The 15473-nt window shown below is 34.7% G+C and overlaps 1 protein-coding gene across 50 annotated transcripts in view; it reads left to right on the forward strand.

Annotated features, from left to right (window-relative positions):
- The first annotated feature begins 2692 nt into the window (after positions 1-2692).
- The window catches only part of LOC139981306 (uncharacterized), a 37948-nt gene continuing 25167 nt past the window's right edge, over positions 2693-15473 (forward strand). For 10 of the 50 annotated variants that reach the window (XM_071993591.1, XM_071993621.1, XM_071993584.1 and 7 more), the window contains exons 1-7: positions 3050-3083; positions 4610-4676; positions 5148-5176; positions 5722-5788; positions 7699-7853; positions 8678-8744; positions 10645-10711. In XM_071993591.1, coding sequence (XP_071849692.1) covers positions 5160-5176; positions 5722-5788; positions 7699-7853; positions 8678-8744; positions 10645-10711 — 373 coding nt within the window. In that variant the 5' untranslated portion in view covers positions 3050-3083; positions 4610-4676; positions 5148-5159. Of the gene's footprint in view, positions 3170-4609; positions 4677-5147; positions 5223-5717; positions 5789-7698; positions 7854-7910; positions 7931-8677; positions 8745-9666; positions 9735-10644; positions 10801-11265; positions 11419-12238; positions 12395-12863; positions 12931-13843; positions 14310-14545; positions 14613-15473 lie in introns of those variants that run through there. The other 40 variants (XM_071993578.1, XM_071993618.1, XM_071993613.1 and 37 more) reach the window with 19 other exon arrangements.

Here is a 15473-nt window from a genome sequence, read left to right on the forward strand (position 1 = left end):
AATTCTTCACCTTCTCCGAAATAAAGACTGGCACACTGTACTTTCACAGCAAAGTCCTCTTCAAACTTCTGAATGGAAGTGTAGAATCAATCTTGTTATCGATATCTCAATCCCTCATAAACTACTGGTAGTTGAGCACTGACGATATATAGTGGAATGGTATAATATGTGTCGTCGCTTGTATTCGTTCAGAAACTGGGAAACTCTCCGATCTGGGTGGGTTTATATACGATTCGCCATGTCAAGAATCCTCCAGATCTTTCTCGATACACCTGAGTAACAACGCGACCCGGTTTCTACGTTTCGCGGAAGTCCTTTGCACATCTCGCGAACATTCCAGAGAATCCACGAAGATGTGCACAGCTTACACGCGATCTCACGTAAACCGATGTTAACCCGATACCAGCGCGTCATCATAAGGAATATACCAGAACAATCGTGTATTATAACATTCTGACGCGGTAACCCGACCTAATTTCTCAAATAATGATTGTCACGTAGGCCATTTCAAAGACTTCCTATATAATAACATTAGGTTCCTCACTAGCAGTAACTAGCGTTAGGCTACAATGGGCCCTCGTAACAATATATATATATATATACATATATATATATATTATATATATATATATATATATATATATATATATATACCCCTTCTTATAAAAAAAAAACAGGTCATGTCATGAACAAAAAGAAGAAATAATACCAGTAGGCCTATGTTATCCTTATAGTTCTTCATTTGATTTTATATAATTATATAATTATACCACTTTTCGTAGTAGCGTCCTTAAAAATATTATTTATTCTAAATGCTACCTAAAAAAAGCTTCTAACAATAGTTCTAAAATGCTTCCTGATATGCGTCCTAAGATACACCCTACAATACTTACTAAAAGTTCATTAAATACGTCCTTTACGTCCTTAAAATATATGCACCCCTATTACTACTCTTATGCAAGTCGAGTTCATCAAAATACTTTGACTAATAAGAAATAGCTCAGCAAACAAACTCAATTTGGAAATTTATAATTGCAAGCGCTACTTCATTCGTCAATTGTTGTTATAAACTGCGCGGAAGACCATATACTTCTATAGTGCAATGTCACGTTGCGTACACGTGTTGCATCGGAGAGGGGGTACTCGACCAAGGGAAGTGAGACATTATTAGACGCAAATCCACCTTAACATCAAACCACATCGATACATTCTGTACCACAAATTCTAGTAGCCTAGATTTTTTATTTATTGCAACAACAACAAAACGACGACGTCACTTTTTAATTACTATTTGATTTTAATTTTCTAACAAGACTATCGCGCCATAACGGTAATGTGCAGCTATTTGACGTTTTGCCAAAACGGTAATGATTGTTCAAAAGGTAATTTGCAGATTTTTTGACGTTTTCAAATGCGTGTAAGTCTTCATTGTGGATTTCCCTTCCACTCTTCCGTACAGTGGATATACCCATTAATGCAAGTCAAATGACATTTAGTGAGAATCCTCTAAAGGAGATAGCATCGGTCTCAGTAAGCCCATTTGTTTCAAGAATACATTCAGTTCAACCAGGCGTACGTATACACAGTCCCTTCGGTAAAAGTTATTTATGACGACTTCAGGAATTTCCTAATAATTGTGCGAAGGGTTCACTCACGTACAGTAGCTTGACACCGCCTACCGCAATCTTCACATGATAATTTCATCTAATGTTGCAGGTGGATAGTACATACTATTAGTTAATATATTAACCAGGCTGAAAACGGGAATGGTTATCTCGTCATATAGACCACAATGAGAAAACAAACTGGCTCCTATATGTGTGATTTTGTCTGCAAGAATATACTCTGACTTCCTTTAACGTGACTCTTCTTTGACGCAACGTGGCAGTAGTTAAAAATGTAACGAAGAAACACCCAAAAACAATTACATGAGATAATACTTACAGTTTTGCTGTCGATTTTTCGAAAGAGATCTTCTACTATTTTAACCCGCTGCAAGAATGCCTGCTTTTCTGGTGAACGGTTGAAACGAATGAAAGTATGATCCAGAAGCTGTATTATGTTACAAAACATTCGCTAATTTGCATGCAATGGATATCACGGTTATAACTCTGTGTGCACTCAGCATCACAAGAGCCAAATTAGCATATTGGACTCTTCGATTAACCAATTAGGCACATACGGGAAATAGGAGAACCGTACGGTAATTTTTTATGCCCTATAGTTCATATTTTGGAAAACTCAATACATGTAGTTTAAAGATGGAAATCATCCTTAGATCAAGTTTCATAACTATAACTGTAATGTTATGTTTATATAAAGAACAAATCATGTCGCTATATACTCATTGCTGAAATCATTACTTGCATGGACAACCACACCCCTCCCCACCCCTTCCCTCCAAAAATGTTTTAAGGAGGTTTACAACTGGATAAATTATACCTACGGTCAGACTAAAACGGTGAAATAAGAGTTTACTCGTTAGCCTACCAATAAGTTTTTTAACTGACCTTTTCCCACAAAATTGTACCCCCTCGTCAAAAATAAATGGAAAATAATTATTCCCGTTTCATAGTTTATATAGTACCGGTACTTGTAAGTACCTTCCTTTACATCTTGCTTGATTTGGCACGGTTTTATATATATATATATATATATATATATATATATATATATATATATACACTCTCACTCGACCTGGATTACGTGGACATTCGTTAGTATCCCACCGCGCTATGTGGACACCAACCGATTATGTGGACATTCGATGTCCACGTAACGCAGTTGCTCTAAACAGGCTCTACCCCCCACAAAACATACGCTCCTAGTGAAATTACGAACTTTTATTTTTGTCCACATAATCGGTTGAAAGTGATTTTAATCATTCCAAAATTCGCATAGCGCCCTCAAAAATCCGGTCCACATAATCTTGTACAGCAGCTTAACATCTAAATGAGCGTGAGCAAGCATCGTCGCTACAGTATCTGAATGAGAAAGCCGACGCCTTCAAGTTTGCTTATGACCTTACTCGTCACTTTTGCGTAATACAGTCTACGGCCGAAGTTTACTCAACTTTATTCAAGGTTAGTACAGTTGTTTAAATGGTATAACTCTAACGATAGGGTGTCGGATAACACTATCGTGAAGTTCATGCTGGATATTATTATAGGTACGGTCCTAAAAGAGTACCGGAATTAATTCTGCAGTTGGCATAGAGACCTACGAAAGAAGCGAGAAGTTTTCATAACGTAGAGCCTATGAATTACACTGTAGTTACATCGGCTAGTATTGATAATATTAACGTTAACGTTAGGCTGTACTACGGCTAACTTAATTACTCTGTTGGAGTGTTGGCTTACACTAGTTGTAAATTACGGTACGCTGACCTTAAAAAAAGGTTAGGCCTACATGCATGCATACTGGCGAGAAAAAATATATTGTCAGTTTGGTTGTTTTCGTAGCTTATAGTGGTAGTTATCTTTCGAAAGGAAACACTGCAGCCTTTCATGTGAATGCGTTTTGTTTACTTTAGTTTGAGGAATGACAGTCCTAATAAATGTAGACTATAGACTGTGTCATGTAAACAATGTGCTAATAAATGCACTGTTTGCCCCAAGGACTTAATGTTGTTGTGCCTACATGCACAAACAAGCCTTAACCAAAAAAAGGTTTACTAATTGGGTAAATGTTGAACATTCACTGAGATTATGTTACTATCTTTTTAAGTGGGCCTATCCTTACTCCCGGCCCTAGGTTACCCTTAGTCATTATTCATGGACAGCTTCTCAGAGTGGCAAATAGACGCCCGAAAGCTGTCATAGTTTTCATGATGGTCTTGGTGCGGTGCAAAATCATGCATAGGCTACTCCATATTAGTTTGGCCACTAGCTGTACCCTATCAGACTTACTAGGCCCAAACCAACAACTGTTCATCTATAGATAATAAAACAGATAAGGTAGGCTACTCTTGTACGGTTTTGATTTTCTAGCCGTCCCAGATGACTGTATAAATCCTACACTGTTAATATCTCCTTTTCCAGTCTCTAGGGACAATAGTTTTGTGAGTGAATCAATTGAACTTAATTTCAACCCATGTTCGTAGCACTCTTGACTTGTACTCCTAACATTGTACTCTTGTACAGTTTCAGATTGTGTGGACAATGCTTAATGCTTACTGTGCACTCTATTTTCTACTTTTAGAAATTAATCCAGTTACATTCAGTTATTGCCAGGAACTGCAGAACATGATATAGGTTAAAGCACAATTAATCTTAGGATTTTGTCTCAAATATACCCACTGCAACTGTTGCTAAAGTACACACATGTTTGGATTGCGTAGAATATAGAACCTGTACATTTTCCTAAATATTATAGATTTTCAAGTGCTGTCAAATCTGGCATAGTAACTCCACATTTCTTACTGTGTATACCTTCTTCATTTTACACATGTTTGGATATTGTGGACAATATAACCTATTCATTCTATATTGCAGATGAATATCAATTATTAAATATCATATTATAATATATTTGCATGTGATTCTATTTTCCATTAACCAGCTGTATCAAGGCAATGTAGTTAATGACTTTATATATGCTTTTTCAACAGGCAATGGAAAGGGCTCTTGAAGTGTTCCAACCATTTCTTTTCCTGAAGATGGACGTTAATATCACTGGTAGGTTAAATGAGGGCAATGAATTGAAGTTAATTGTGTAATAAACAGATTAGAAGATCAATGACTGCTTCAGTTACGATTGTCATTGTGTGAGTTACCCGATCTGAATCAGCCTTAACCTTCAACACTAATATCTCCTTTTCCAGTCTCTGGGACAATTGTTTTGTAAGTGAATCAATTGAACTTAGGTTCAAGCACAATCAGGCCATGTTTGTAGTCCTTGTACTGTACTCTTAACATTGTACTCTTGTACAGTTTCAGATTGTGTGGACAATGCTTAATGTGTACTTTACCTTGTAACTAGTCTAATCATAATAGGCATGAACGAAAAAATTTAAATACTGTGACTCCTCTTTCAGTCTTTGCAGACAATATTTGTCCAAATGAATCAATTGAACTTAAGTTCAAGCACAATCAAACCATGTTAGTATTTACTTGAGCTCCTAACATTGTACTCTTATACAATTTCAGATTGTGTGGACAATGCTTACAATAGTCTTGTAAGTGAATCAATTGAACTTAGGTTCAAGCACAATCAAGCCATGTATGTAGTCACTTGTACTCCTAACATTGTACTCTTATAGTTTCAGATTGTGTGGACAATGCTTACTGTGCACTTCACTCTATTTTGTACTTTTAGAAATTAATCCAGTTGTTACATTCAGTTATTGCCAGGAACTGCAGAACATGATATAGGTTAAAGCACAATTAATCTTAGGTTTTTGTCCAAACAATACCCACTGCAACTTTTGCTAAAGTGCACACTTGTTTGGATTGTGTAGAATATAGAACCTGTACATTTTCCTAAATATTATAGATTTTCTAGTGCAGTCAAATCTGGCATAGTAACTCCACATTTCTTACTGTACCTTCTTCATTTTACAAAGGTTTGGATATTGTGGACAATATAACCTATTCATTCTATATCGCAGATTAATATCAATTATTAAATATCATATTATAATAAAAAAGGTGATTCTATTTTCCATTAACCAGCTGTATCAAGGCAATGTAGTTAATGACTTTATATATTCTTTTTCAACAGGCAATGGAAAGGGCTCTTGAAGTGCTCCAACCATTCCTTTTCCTTGAGATGGACGTTAATATCACTGGTAGGTTAACTGAGGGCAATGACTTTAAGTTAATTGTGTATTAAACAGATTAGAAGATTAATGACTGCTTTAGTTCAATTGTCGTTGTGTAAGTTACCCGATCTGAATCAGTCTTAACCTTAAACATTAATATCTCATTTTCCAGTCTCTGGGGAAAATAGTTTTGTAAGTGAATCAATTTTACTTAGATTCAAGCACAATCAAGACATGTTTGTAGTCACTTGTACTCCTAACATTGTACTCTTGTACAGTTTCAGATTGTGTGGATAATGCTTAATGTGTACTTTACCTTGTAACTAGTCTAATCATAATAGGCTTGAACAAAAAAAAAAAATACTGTGACTCCTCTTTCAGTCTTTGCAGTCAATATTTGTCCAAATGAATCAATTGAACTTAAGTTCAAGCACAATCAAACCATGTTAGTATTTACTTGAGCTCCTAACATTGTACTCTTATACAGTTTCAGACTGTGTGGACAATGCTTACCGTGCACTCTATTTTGTACTTTTAGAAATTAATCCAGTTCTTACATTCAGTTATCGCCAGAAGTGCAGAATATGATACTGTATAGGTTAAAGCGTAAATAATCTTATAGAGTTTTTTCTGAACAATACCCACTGCAATTGTTGCTAAAGTGCGCACTTGTTTGGATTGTGTAGAATATAGAACCTGTACATTTTCCTAAATATTTTAGATTTTCTAGTGCAGTCAAATCTGGCATAGTAATTCCACATTTCTTAATGTACCTTCTTCATTGTACACAGGTTTGGATATTGTGTACAATATAACCTATTCATTCTATATTGCAGATTAATATTAATTATTAAATATTATAATGTAATAAAGCATGTGATTCTATTTTCTATTTACCAGCTGTATCAAGGCAATGTAGTTAATGATTTTATATATGCTTTTTCAACAGGCAATGGAAAGGGCTCTTGAAGTGTTCCAACCATTTCTTTTCCTGAAGATGGACGTTAATATCACTGGTAGGTTAACTGAGGGCAATGAATTGAAGTTAATTGTGTAATAAGCAGATTAGAAGATCAATGACTGCTCAGTTACGATTGTCATTGTGTGAGTTACCCGATCTGAATCAGCCTTAACCTTCAACACTAATATCTCCTTTTCCAGTCTCTGGGACAATTGTTTTGTAAGTGAATCAATTGAACTTAGGTTCAAGCACAATCAGGCCATGTTTGTAGTCACTTGTACTCCTAACATTGTACTCTTGTACAGTTTCAGATTGTGTGGACAATGCTTAATGTGTACTTTACCTTGTAACTAGTCTAATCATAATAGGCATGAACGAAAAAACTTAAACACTGTGACTCCTCTTTCAGTCTTTGCAGACAATATTTGTCCAAATGAATCAATTGAACTTAAGTTCAAGCACAATCAAACCATGTTAGTATTTACTTGAGCTCCTAACATTGTACTCTTATACAGTTTCAGATTGTGTGGACAATGCTTACTGTGCACTTCACTCTATTTTGTACTTTAAGAAATTAATCCAGTTGTTACATTCAGTTATTGCCAGGAACTGCAGAACATGATATAGGTTAAAGCACAGTTAATGTTAGGTATTTGTCCAAACAATACCCACTGCAACTTTTGCTAAAGTGCACACTTGTTTGGATTGTGTAGAATATAGAACCTGTACATTTTCCTAAATATTATAGATTTTCTAGTGCAGTCAAATCTGGCATAGTAACTCCACATTTCTTACTGTACCTTCTTCATTTTACACAAGTTTGGATATTGTGGACAATATAACCTATTCATTTTATAATTGCAGATTAATATCAATTATTAAATATCATATTAAAATAATAAAAGGTGATTCTATTTTCCATTCACCAGCTGTATCAAGGCAAAGTAGTTAATGACTTTATATGCTTTTTCAACAGGCAATGGAAAGGGCTCTTGAAGTGTTCCAACCATTTCTTTTCCTGAAGATGGACGTTAATATCACTGGTAGGTTAACTGAGTGCAATGACATGCAGTTAATGTGTAATAAACAGATTAGAAGATTAAAGACTGCTTCAGTTACGATTGTCGTTGTGTAAGTTACCCGATCTGAATCAGCCTTAACCTTCAACATAAATATCTCCTTTTCCAGTCTCTGGGGACAATCGTTTTGTAAGTGAATCAATTGAAATTACGCTCAAGCACACTCAAGCCTGTTTGTAGTCACTTGTACTCCTAACATTGTACTCTTGTACAGTTTCAGATTGTGTGGACAATGATTAATGTGTACTTTACCTTGTAACTGGTCTAATCAAAATAGGCATGAATGAAACAATTTAAACACTGTGACTCCTCCTTCAGTCTTTGCAGACAATATTTGTCCAAATGAATCAATTGAAGTAAAGTTCAAGCACAATCAAACCATGTTAGTATTAACTTGAGCTCCTAACATTGTACTCTTGTACAATTTCAGATTGTGTGGACAATGCTTACTGTGCACTCTATTTTGTTCTTTTAGAAATTAATCCAGTTCTTACATTCAGTTATTGCCAGGAACTGCAGAACATGATAAAGGCTAAAGCACAATTAATCTTAGGTTTTTGTCTCAAAAATACCCACTGCAACTGTTGCTAAAGTACACACATGTTTGGATTGTGTAGAATATAGAACCTGTACATTTTCCTAAATATTATAGATTTTTAGTGCACCCAAATCTGGCATAGTAACTCCACATTTCTTCATGTTCCTTCTTCATTGTACACATGTTTGGATCTTGTGGACAATATAACCTATTCATTCTATAATGTAGATTAATATCAATTATTAAATATCATATTATAACAAAAAAGGTGATTCTATTTTCCATTAATCAGCTGCATCAAAGCAATGTAGTTAATGACTTTATATACTTTTCAACAGGCAATGGAAAGGGCTCCTGAAGTGTTCCAACCATTCCTTTTCCTTGAGATGGACGTTAATATCACTGGTAGGTTAACTGAGGGCAATGACTTGAAGTTAATTGTGTGTTAAACAGATTAGAAGATTAATGACTGCTTTAGTTCAATTGTCGTTGTGTAAGTTACCTGATCTGAATCAGTCTTAACCTTAAACATTAATATCTCATTTTCCAGTCTCTTGGGAAAATAGTTTTGTAAGTGAATCAATTGAACTTAGATTCAAGCACAATCAAGCCATGTTTGAAGTCACTTGTACTCCTAACATTATACTGTTGTACAGTTTCAGATTGTGTGGACAATGCTTAATGTGTACTTTACCTTGTAACTGGCCTAAAAACAAAATAGGCATGAACGAAACAATTTAAAAACTGTGACTCCTCTTTCAGTCTTTGCAGACAATATTTGTCCAAATGAACCAATTGAACTTAAGTTCAAGCACAATCAAACCATGTTAGTATTTACTTGAGCTCCTAACATTGTTCTCTTGTACAGTTTCAGATTGGGTGGACAATGCTAACCGTGCACTCTATTTTGTACTTTTAGAAATTAATCCAGTTGTTACATTCAGCTATTGCCAATAACTTCAGATCATGATATAGCTTAAGCACAATTAATCTAAGAGTTTTGTCTCAACAATACCCACTGCAACTGTTGCTAAAGTGCACAGATGTTTGGATTGTGTAGAATATAGAACCTGTACATTTTCCTAAATATTATAGATTTTCTAGTGCAGTCAAATCTGGCATAGTAAGTCCACGTTTCTTACTGTACCTTCTGCATTGTACACAGGTTTGGATATTGTGGACAATATAACCTATTCATGCTATATTGCAGATTAATATCAATTATTAAATATGATAATATGTTAAAGCAAGTGATTCTAGTTTCCATTAACCAACCAGCTGTATCAAGGCAATGTAGTTAATGACTTTATATATGCTTTTTCAACAGGCAATGGAAAGGGCTCTTGAAGTGTTCCAACCATTCCTTTTCCTGAAGATGGATGTTAATATCACTGGTAGGTTAACTGAGGGCAATGACTTGAAGTTAATTGTGTAATAAACAGATTAGAAGATTAATGACTGCTTCAGTTACGATTGTCGTTGTGTAAGTTACCCGATCTGAAACAGCCTTAACCTTAAACATTGATATCTCCTTTTCCAGTCTCTGAAGATAGTTTTGTAATCGAATCAATTGAACTTAGGTTCAAGCACACTCAAGCCTGTTTGTAGTCACTTGTACTCACTAACATTGTACTCTTGTACAGTTTCAGATTGTGTGGACAATGCTTAATGTGTATTTTACCTAGTTACTGGCCTAATCAAAATAGGCATGAACGAAACGATTTAAATACTGTGACTCCTCTTTCAGTCTTTGCAGACAATATTCGTCCAAATAAATCAATTGAACTTAAGTTCAAGCACAATCAAGCCATGTTAGTATTAACTTGCGCTCCTAACATTGTACTCTTATACAATTTCAGATTGTGTGGACAATGCTTACTGTGCACGCTATGTTGTACTTGTAGAAATTAATCCAGTTCTTTCATTCAGCCATTGCCAGGAACTGCAGATCATGATATAGGTTAAAGCACAATTAATCTTAGGGTTTTATCTCAACAATAGCCACTGTAACTGTTGCTAAAGTGCGTGTTTGGATTGTGTAGAATATGGAACCTGTATATTTTCCTAAATATTATAGATTTTCTAGTGCAGTCAAATCTGGCATAGTAACTCCAAATTTCTTACTGTACCTTCTTCATTGTACACAGGTTTGGATATTTTGGACAATATTACCTATTCATTCTATATTGCAGATTAATATCAATTATTTAATATTATAATATAATAAAGCATGTGATTCTGTTTTCCATTAACCAGCTGTATCAAGGCAATGTAGTTAATGATTTTATATATGTTTTTTCAACAGGCAATGGAAAGGGTTCTGGAAGTGTTCCAACCATTCCTTTGCCTAAAAATGGACGTGAATATTACTGGTAGGTTCACAGAGGGCAATGACTTGAAGTTAATTGTGCAATAAACAGATTAGAAGATTAATGATTGCTTCAGTTACGATTGTCATTGTGTAAGTTACCCGATCTGAAACAGCCTTAACCTTCAACATTAATATCTCCTTTTCCAGTCTCTGGGGACAATCGATTTGTAAGTGAATCAATTGTACTTAGGTTCAAGCACACTCAAGCCATGTTTGCAAACACTTGTACTCCTAACATTGTACTCTTGTACAGTTTCAGATTGTGTGGATGAAGCTTAATGTGTATTTTACCTTGTAGCTGGGCTAATTAAAATAGGCATGAACCAAAAAATTTAAATACTGTGACTCCTCCTTCAGTCTTTGCAGACAATATTTGTCCAAATGAATGATTTGAAGTAAAGTTCAAGCACAATCAATATAACCTATTCATTCTATATTGCAGATTAATATCAATTATTAAATATTATAATATATTAAAGCAAGTGATTCTATTTTCCATTAACCAGCTGTAGCAAGGCAATGTAGTTAATGACTTTATATATGCTTTTTTAACAGGCAATGGAAAGGGCTCTTGAAGTGTTCCAACCATTCCTTTTCCTGAAGATGGATGTTAATATCACTGGTAGGTTAACTGAGGGCAATGACTTGAAGTTAATTGTGTAGTAAACAGATTAGATTAATGACTGCTTCAGTTACGATTGTCGTTGTGTAAGTTACCCGATCTGAAACAGCCTTAACCTTAAACATTGATATCTCCTTTTCCAGTCTCTGAAGATAGTTTTGTAATCGAATCAATTGAACTTAGGTTCAAGCACACTCAAGCCTGTTTGTAGTCACTTGTACTCACTAACATTGTACTCTTGTACAGTTTCAGATTGTGTGGACAATGCTTAATGTGTATTTTACCTAATTACTGGACTAATCAAAATAGGCATGAATGAAACAATTTAAATACTGTGACTCCTCTTTCAGTCTTTGCAGACAATATTCGTCCAAATAAATCAATTGAACTTAAGTTCAAGCACAATCAAGCCATGTTAGTATTAACTTGCGCTCCTAACATTGTACTCTTATACAATTTCAGATTGTGTGGACAATGCTTACTGTGCACGCTATGTTGTACTTGTAGAAATTAATCCAGTTCTTTCATTCAGCCATTGCCAGGAACTGCAGATCATGATATAGGTTAAAGCACAATTAATCTTAGGGTTTTATCTCAACAATAGCCACTGCAACTGTTGCTAAAGTGCGTGTTTGGATTGTGTAGAATATGGAACCTGTATATTTTCCTAAATATTATAGATTTTCTAGTGCAGTCAAATATGGCAAAGTAACTCCACATTTCTTACTGTACCTTCTTCATTGTACACAGGTTTTGGAAATTGTGGACAATATAACCTATTCATTCTATATTGCAGATTAATATCAATTATTAAATATTATAATATAATAAAGCATGTGATTCTATTTCCATTCACCAGCTGTATCAAGGCAATGTAGTTAATGGCTTTGTTTGCTTTTTCAACAGGCAATGGAAAGGGCTCTTGAAGTGTTCCAACCATTCCTTTTCCTAAAGATGGACGTTAATATCACTGGTAGGTTAAGTGAGGGCAATGACTTGAAGTTAATTGTGCAATAAACAGATTAGAAGATTGATGACTGCTTCAGTTTCGATTGATGTTGTGTAAGTTACCCGATCTGAAAACAGCCTTAAACTTCAACATTAATATCTCCTTTTCCAGTCTCTGGGGACAATCGTTTTGTAAGTGAATCAATTGAACTTAGGTTCAAGCACACTCAAGCCTGTTTGTAATCACTTGTACACCTAACATTGTACTCTTGTACAGTTTCAGATTGTGTGGACAATGCTTAATGTGTGCTTTACCTTGTAACTGGTCTAATCGAAATAAGCATGAACGAAACGATTTAAACACTGTGACTCCTCCTTCAGTCTTTGCAGACAATATTTGTCAAAATGAATGAATTGAAGTAAAGTTCAAGCACAATCAATATAACCTATTCATTCTATATTGCAGATTAATATCAATTATTAAATATTATAATATATTAAAGCAGGTGATTCTATTTTCCATTAACCAACCAGCTGTAGCAAGGCAATGTAGTTAATAACTTTATATATGCTTTTTTAACAGGCAATGGAAAGGGCTCTTGAAGTGTTCCAACCATTCCTTTTCCTAAAGATGGATGTTAATATCACTGGTAGGTTAACTGAGGGCAATGAGTTGAAGTTAATTGTGTAATAAACAGATTAGAAGATTAATGACTGCTTCAGTTACGATTGACGTTGTATAAGTTACCCGATCTGAAAACAGCCTTAACCTTAAACATTGATATCTCCTTTTCCAGTCTCTGAAGATAGTTTTGTAATCGAATCAATTGAACTTAGGTTCAAGCACACTCAAGCCTGTTTGTAGTCACTTGTACTCACTAACATTGTACTCTTGTACAGTTTCAGATTGTGTGGACAATGCTTAATGTGTATTTTACCTAATTACTGGACTAATCAAAATAGGCATGAATGAAACAATTTAAATACTGTGACTCCTCTTTCAGTCTTTGCAGACAATATTCGTCCAAATAAATCAATTGAACTTAAGTTCAAGCACATTCAAGCCATGTTAGTATTAACTTGCGCTCCTAACATTGTACTCTTATACAATTTCAGATTGTGTGGACAATGCTTACTGTGCACTCTATTTTGTACTGTTATAAATTAATCCAGTTCTTACATTCAGCTAATGCCAGGAACTGCAGATCATGGTATAGGTTAAAGCACAATTAATCTTAGGTTTTTGTCTCAACAATACCCACTGCAACTGTTGCTAAAGTGCACACTTGTTTGGATTGTGTAGAATATAGAACCTGTACATTTTCCTAAGTATTATAGATTTTCTAGTGCAGTCAAATCTGGCATAGTAACTCCACATTTCTTACTGTACCTTCTTCATTGTACACAGGTTGTGATATTGTGGACAATATAACCTATTCATTCTATATTGCAGATGAATATCAATTATTAAATATTAGAATACAATAAAGAATGTGATTCTATTTTCCATTAACCAACTGTATCAAAGCAATGTAGTTAATGACTTTATATACTTTTCAACAGGCAATGGAAAGGGCTGTTGAAGTGTTCCAACCATTTCTTTTCCTAAACATGGACATTTGCCTAATGTGTATTTTACCTTGTAACTGGCCTAATCAAAATAGGCATAAACAATAAATAGAAATACTGTGACTCCTCTTTCAGTCTTTGCAGACAATATTTGTCCAAATGAACCAATTGAAGTAGAGTTCAAGCACAATCAAACCATGTTAGTATTTACTTGAGCTCCTAACATTGTTCTCTTGTACAGTTTCAGATTGGGTGGATAATGCTAACTGTGCACTCTATTTTGTACTTTTAGAAATTAATCCAGTTGTTACATTCAGCTATTGCCAATAACTGCAGATCATGATATAGCTTAAGCACAATTAATCTAAGAGTTTTGTCTCAACAATACCCACTGCAACTGTTGCTAAAGTGCACCCATGTTTGGATTGCGTAGAATATAGAACCTGTACATTTTCATAAATATTACAGATTTTCTAGTGCAGTCAAATTTGGCATAGTAAGTCCATGTTTCTTACTGTACCTTCTGCATTGTACACAGGTTTGGATATTGTGGACAATATAACCTATTCATGCTATATTGCAGATTAATATCAATTATTAAATATTATAATATATTAAAGCAAGTGATTCTATTTTCCATTAACCAGCTGTATCAAGGCAATGTAGTTAATGACTTTATATATGCTTTTTCAACAGGCAATGGAAAGGGCTCTTGAAGTGTTCCAACCATTCCTTTTCCTGAAGATGGATGTTAATATCACTGGTAGGTTAACTGAGGGCAATGACTTGAAGTTAATTGTGTAATAAACAGATTAGATTAATGACTGCTTTAGTTACGATTGTCTTTGTGTAAGTTACCCGATCTGAAACAGCCTTAACCGTAAACATTGATATCTCCTTTTCCAGTCTCTGAAGATAGTTTTGTAATCGAATCAATTGAACTTAGGTTCAAGCACACTCAAGCCTGTTTGTAGTCACTTGTACTCACTAACATTGTACTCTTGTACAGTTTCAGATTGTGTGGACAATGCTTAATGTGTATTTTACCTAATTACTGGACTAATCAAAATAGGCATGAATGAAACAATTTAAATACTGTGACTCCTCTTTCAGTCTTTGCAGACAATATTCGTCCAAATAAATCAATTGAACTTAAGTTCAAGCACAATCAAGCCATGTTAGTATTAACTTGCGCTCCTAACATTGTACTCTTATACAATTTCAGATTGTGTGGACAATGCTTACTGTGCACGCTATGTTGTACTTGTAGAAATTAATCCAGTTCTTTCATTCAGCTATTGCCAGGAACTGCAGATCATGATATAGGTTAAAGCACAATTAATCTTAGGGTTTTATCTCAACAATAGCCACTGCAACTGTTGCTAAAGTGCACACTTGTTAGGATTGTGTAGAATATGGAACCTGTATATTTTCCTAAATATTATAGATTTTCTAGTGCAGTCAAATCTGGCATAGTAACTCCAAATTTCTTACTGTACCTTCTTCATTGTACACAGGTTTGGATATTGTGGACAATATTACCTATTCATTCTATATTGCAGATGAATATCAATGATTTAATATTATAATATAATAAAGCATGTGATTCTGTTTTCCATTAACC

Source organism: Apostichopus japonicus, chromosome 15 (genome assembly GCF_037975245.1).
Source record: "Apostichopus japonicus isolate 1M-3 chromosome 15, ASM3797524v1, whole genome shotgun sequence".
Classification (NCBI taxonomy): domain Eukaryota; kingdom Metazoa; phylum Echinodermata; class Holothuroidea; order Aspidochirotida; family Stichopodidae; genus Apostichopus; species Apostichopus japonicus.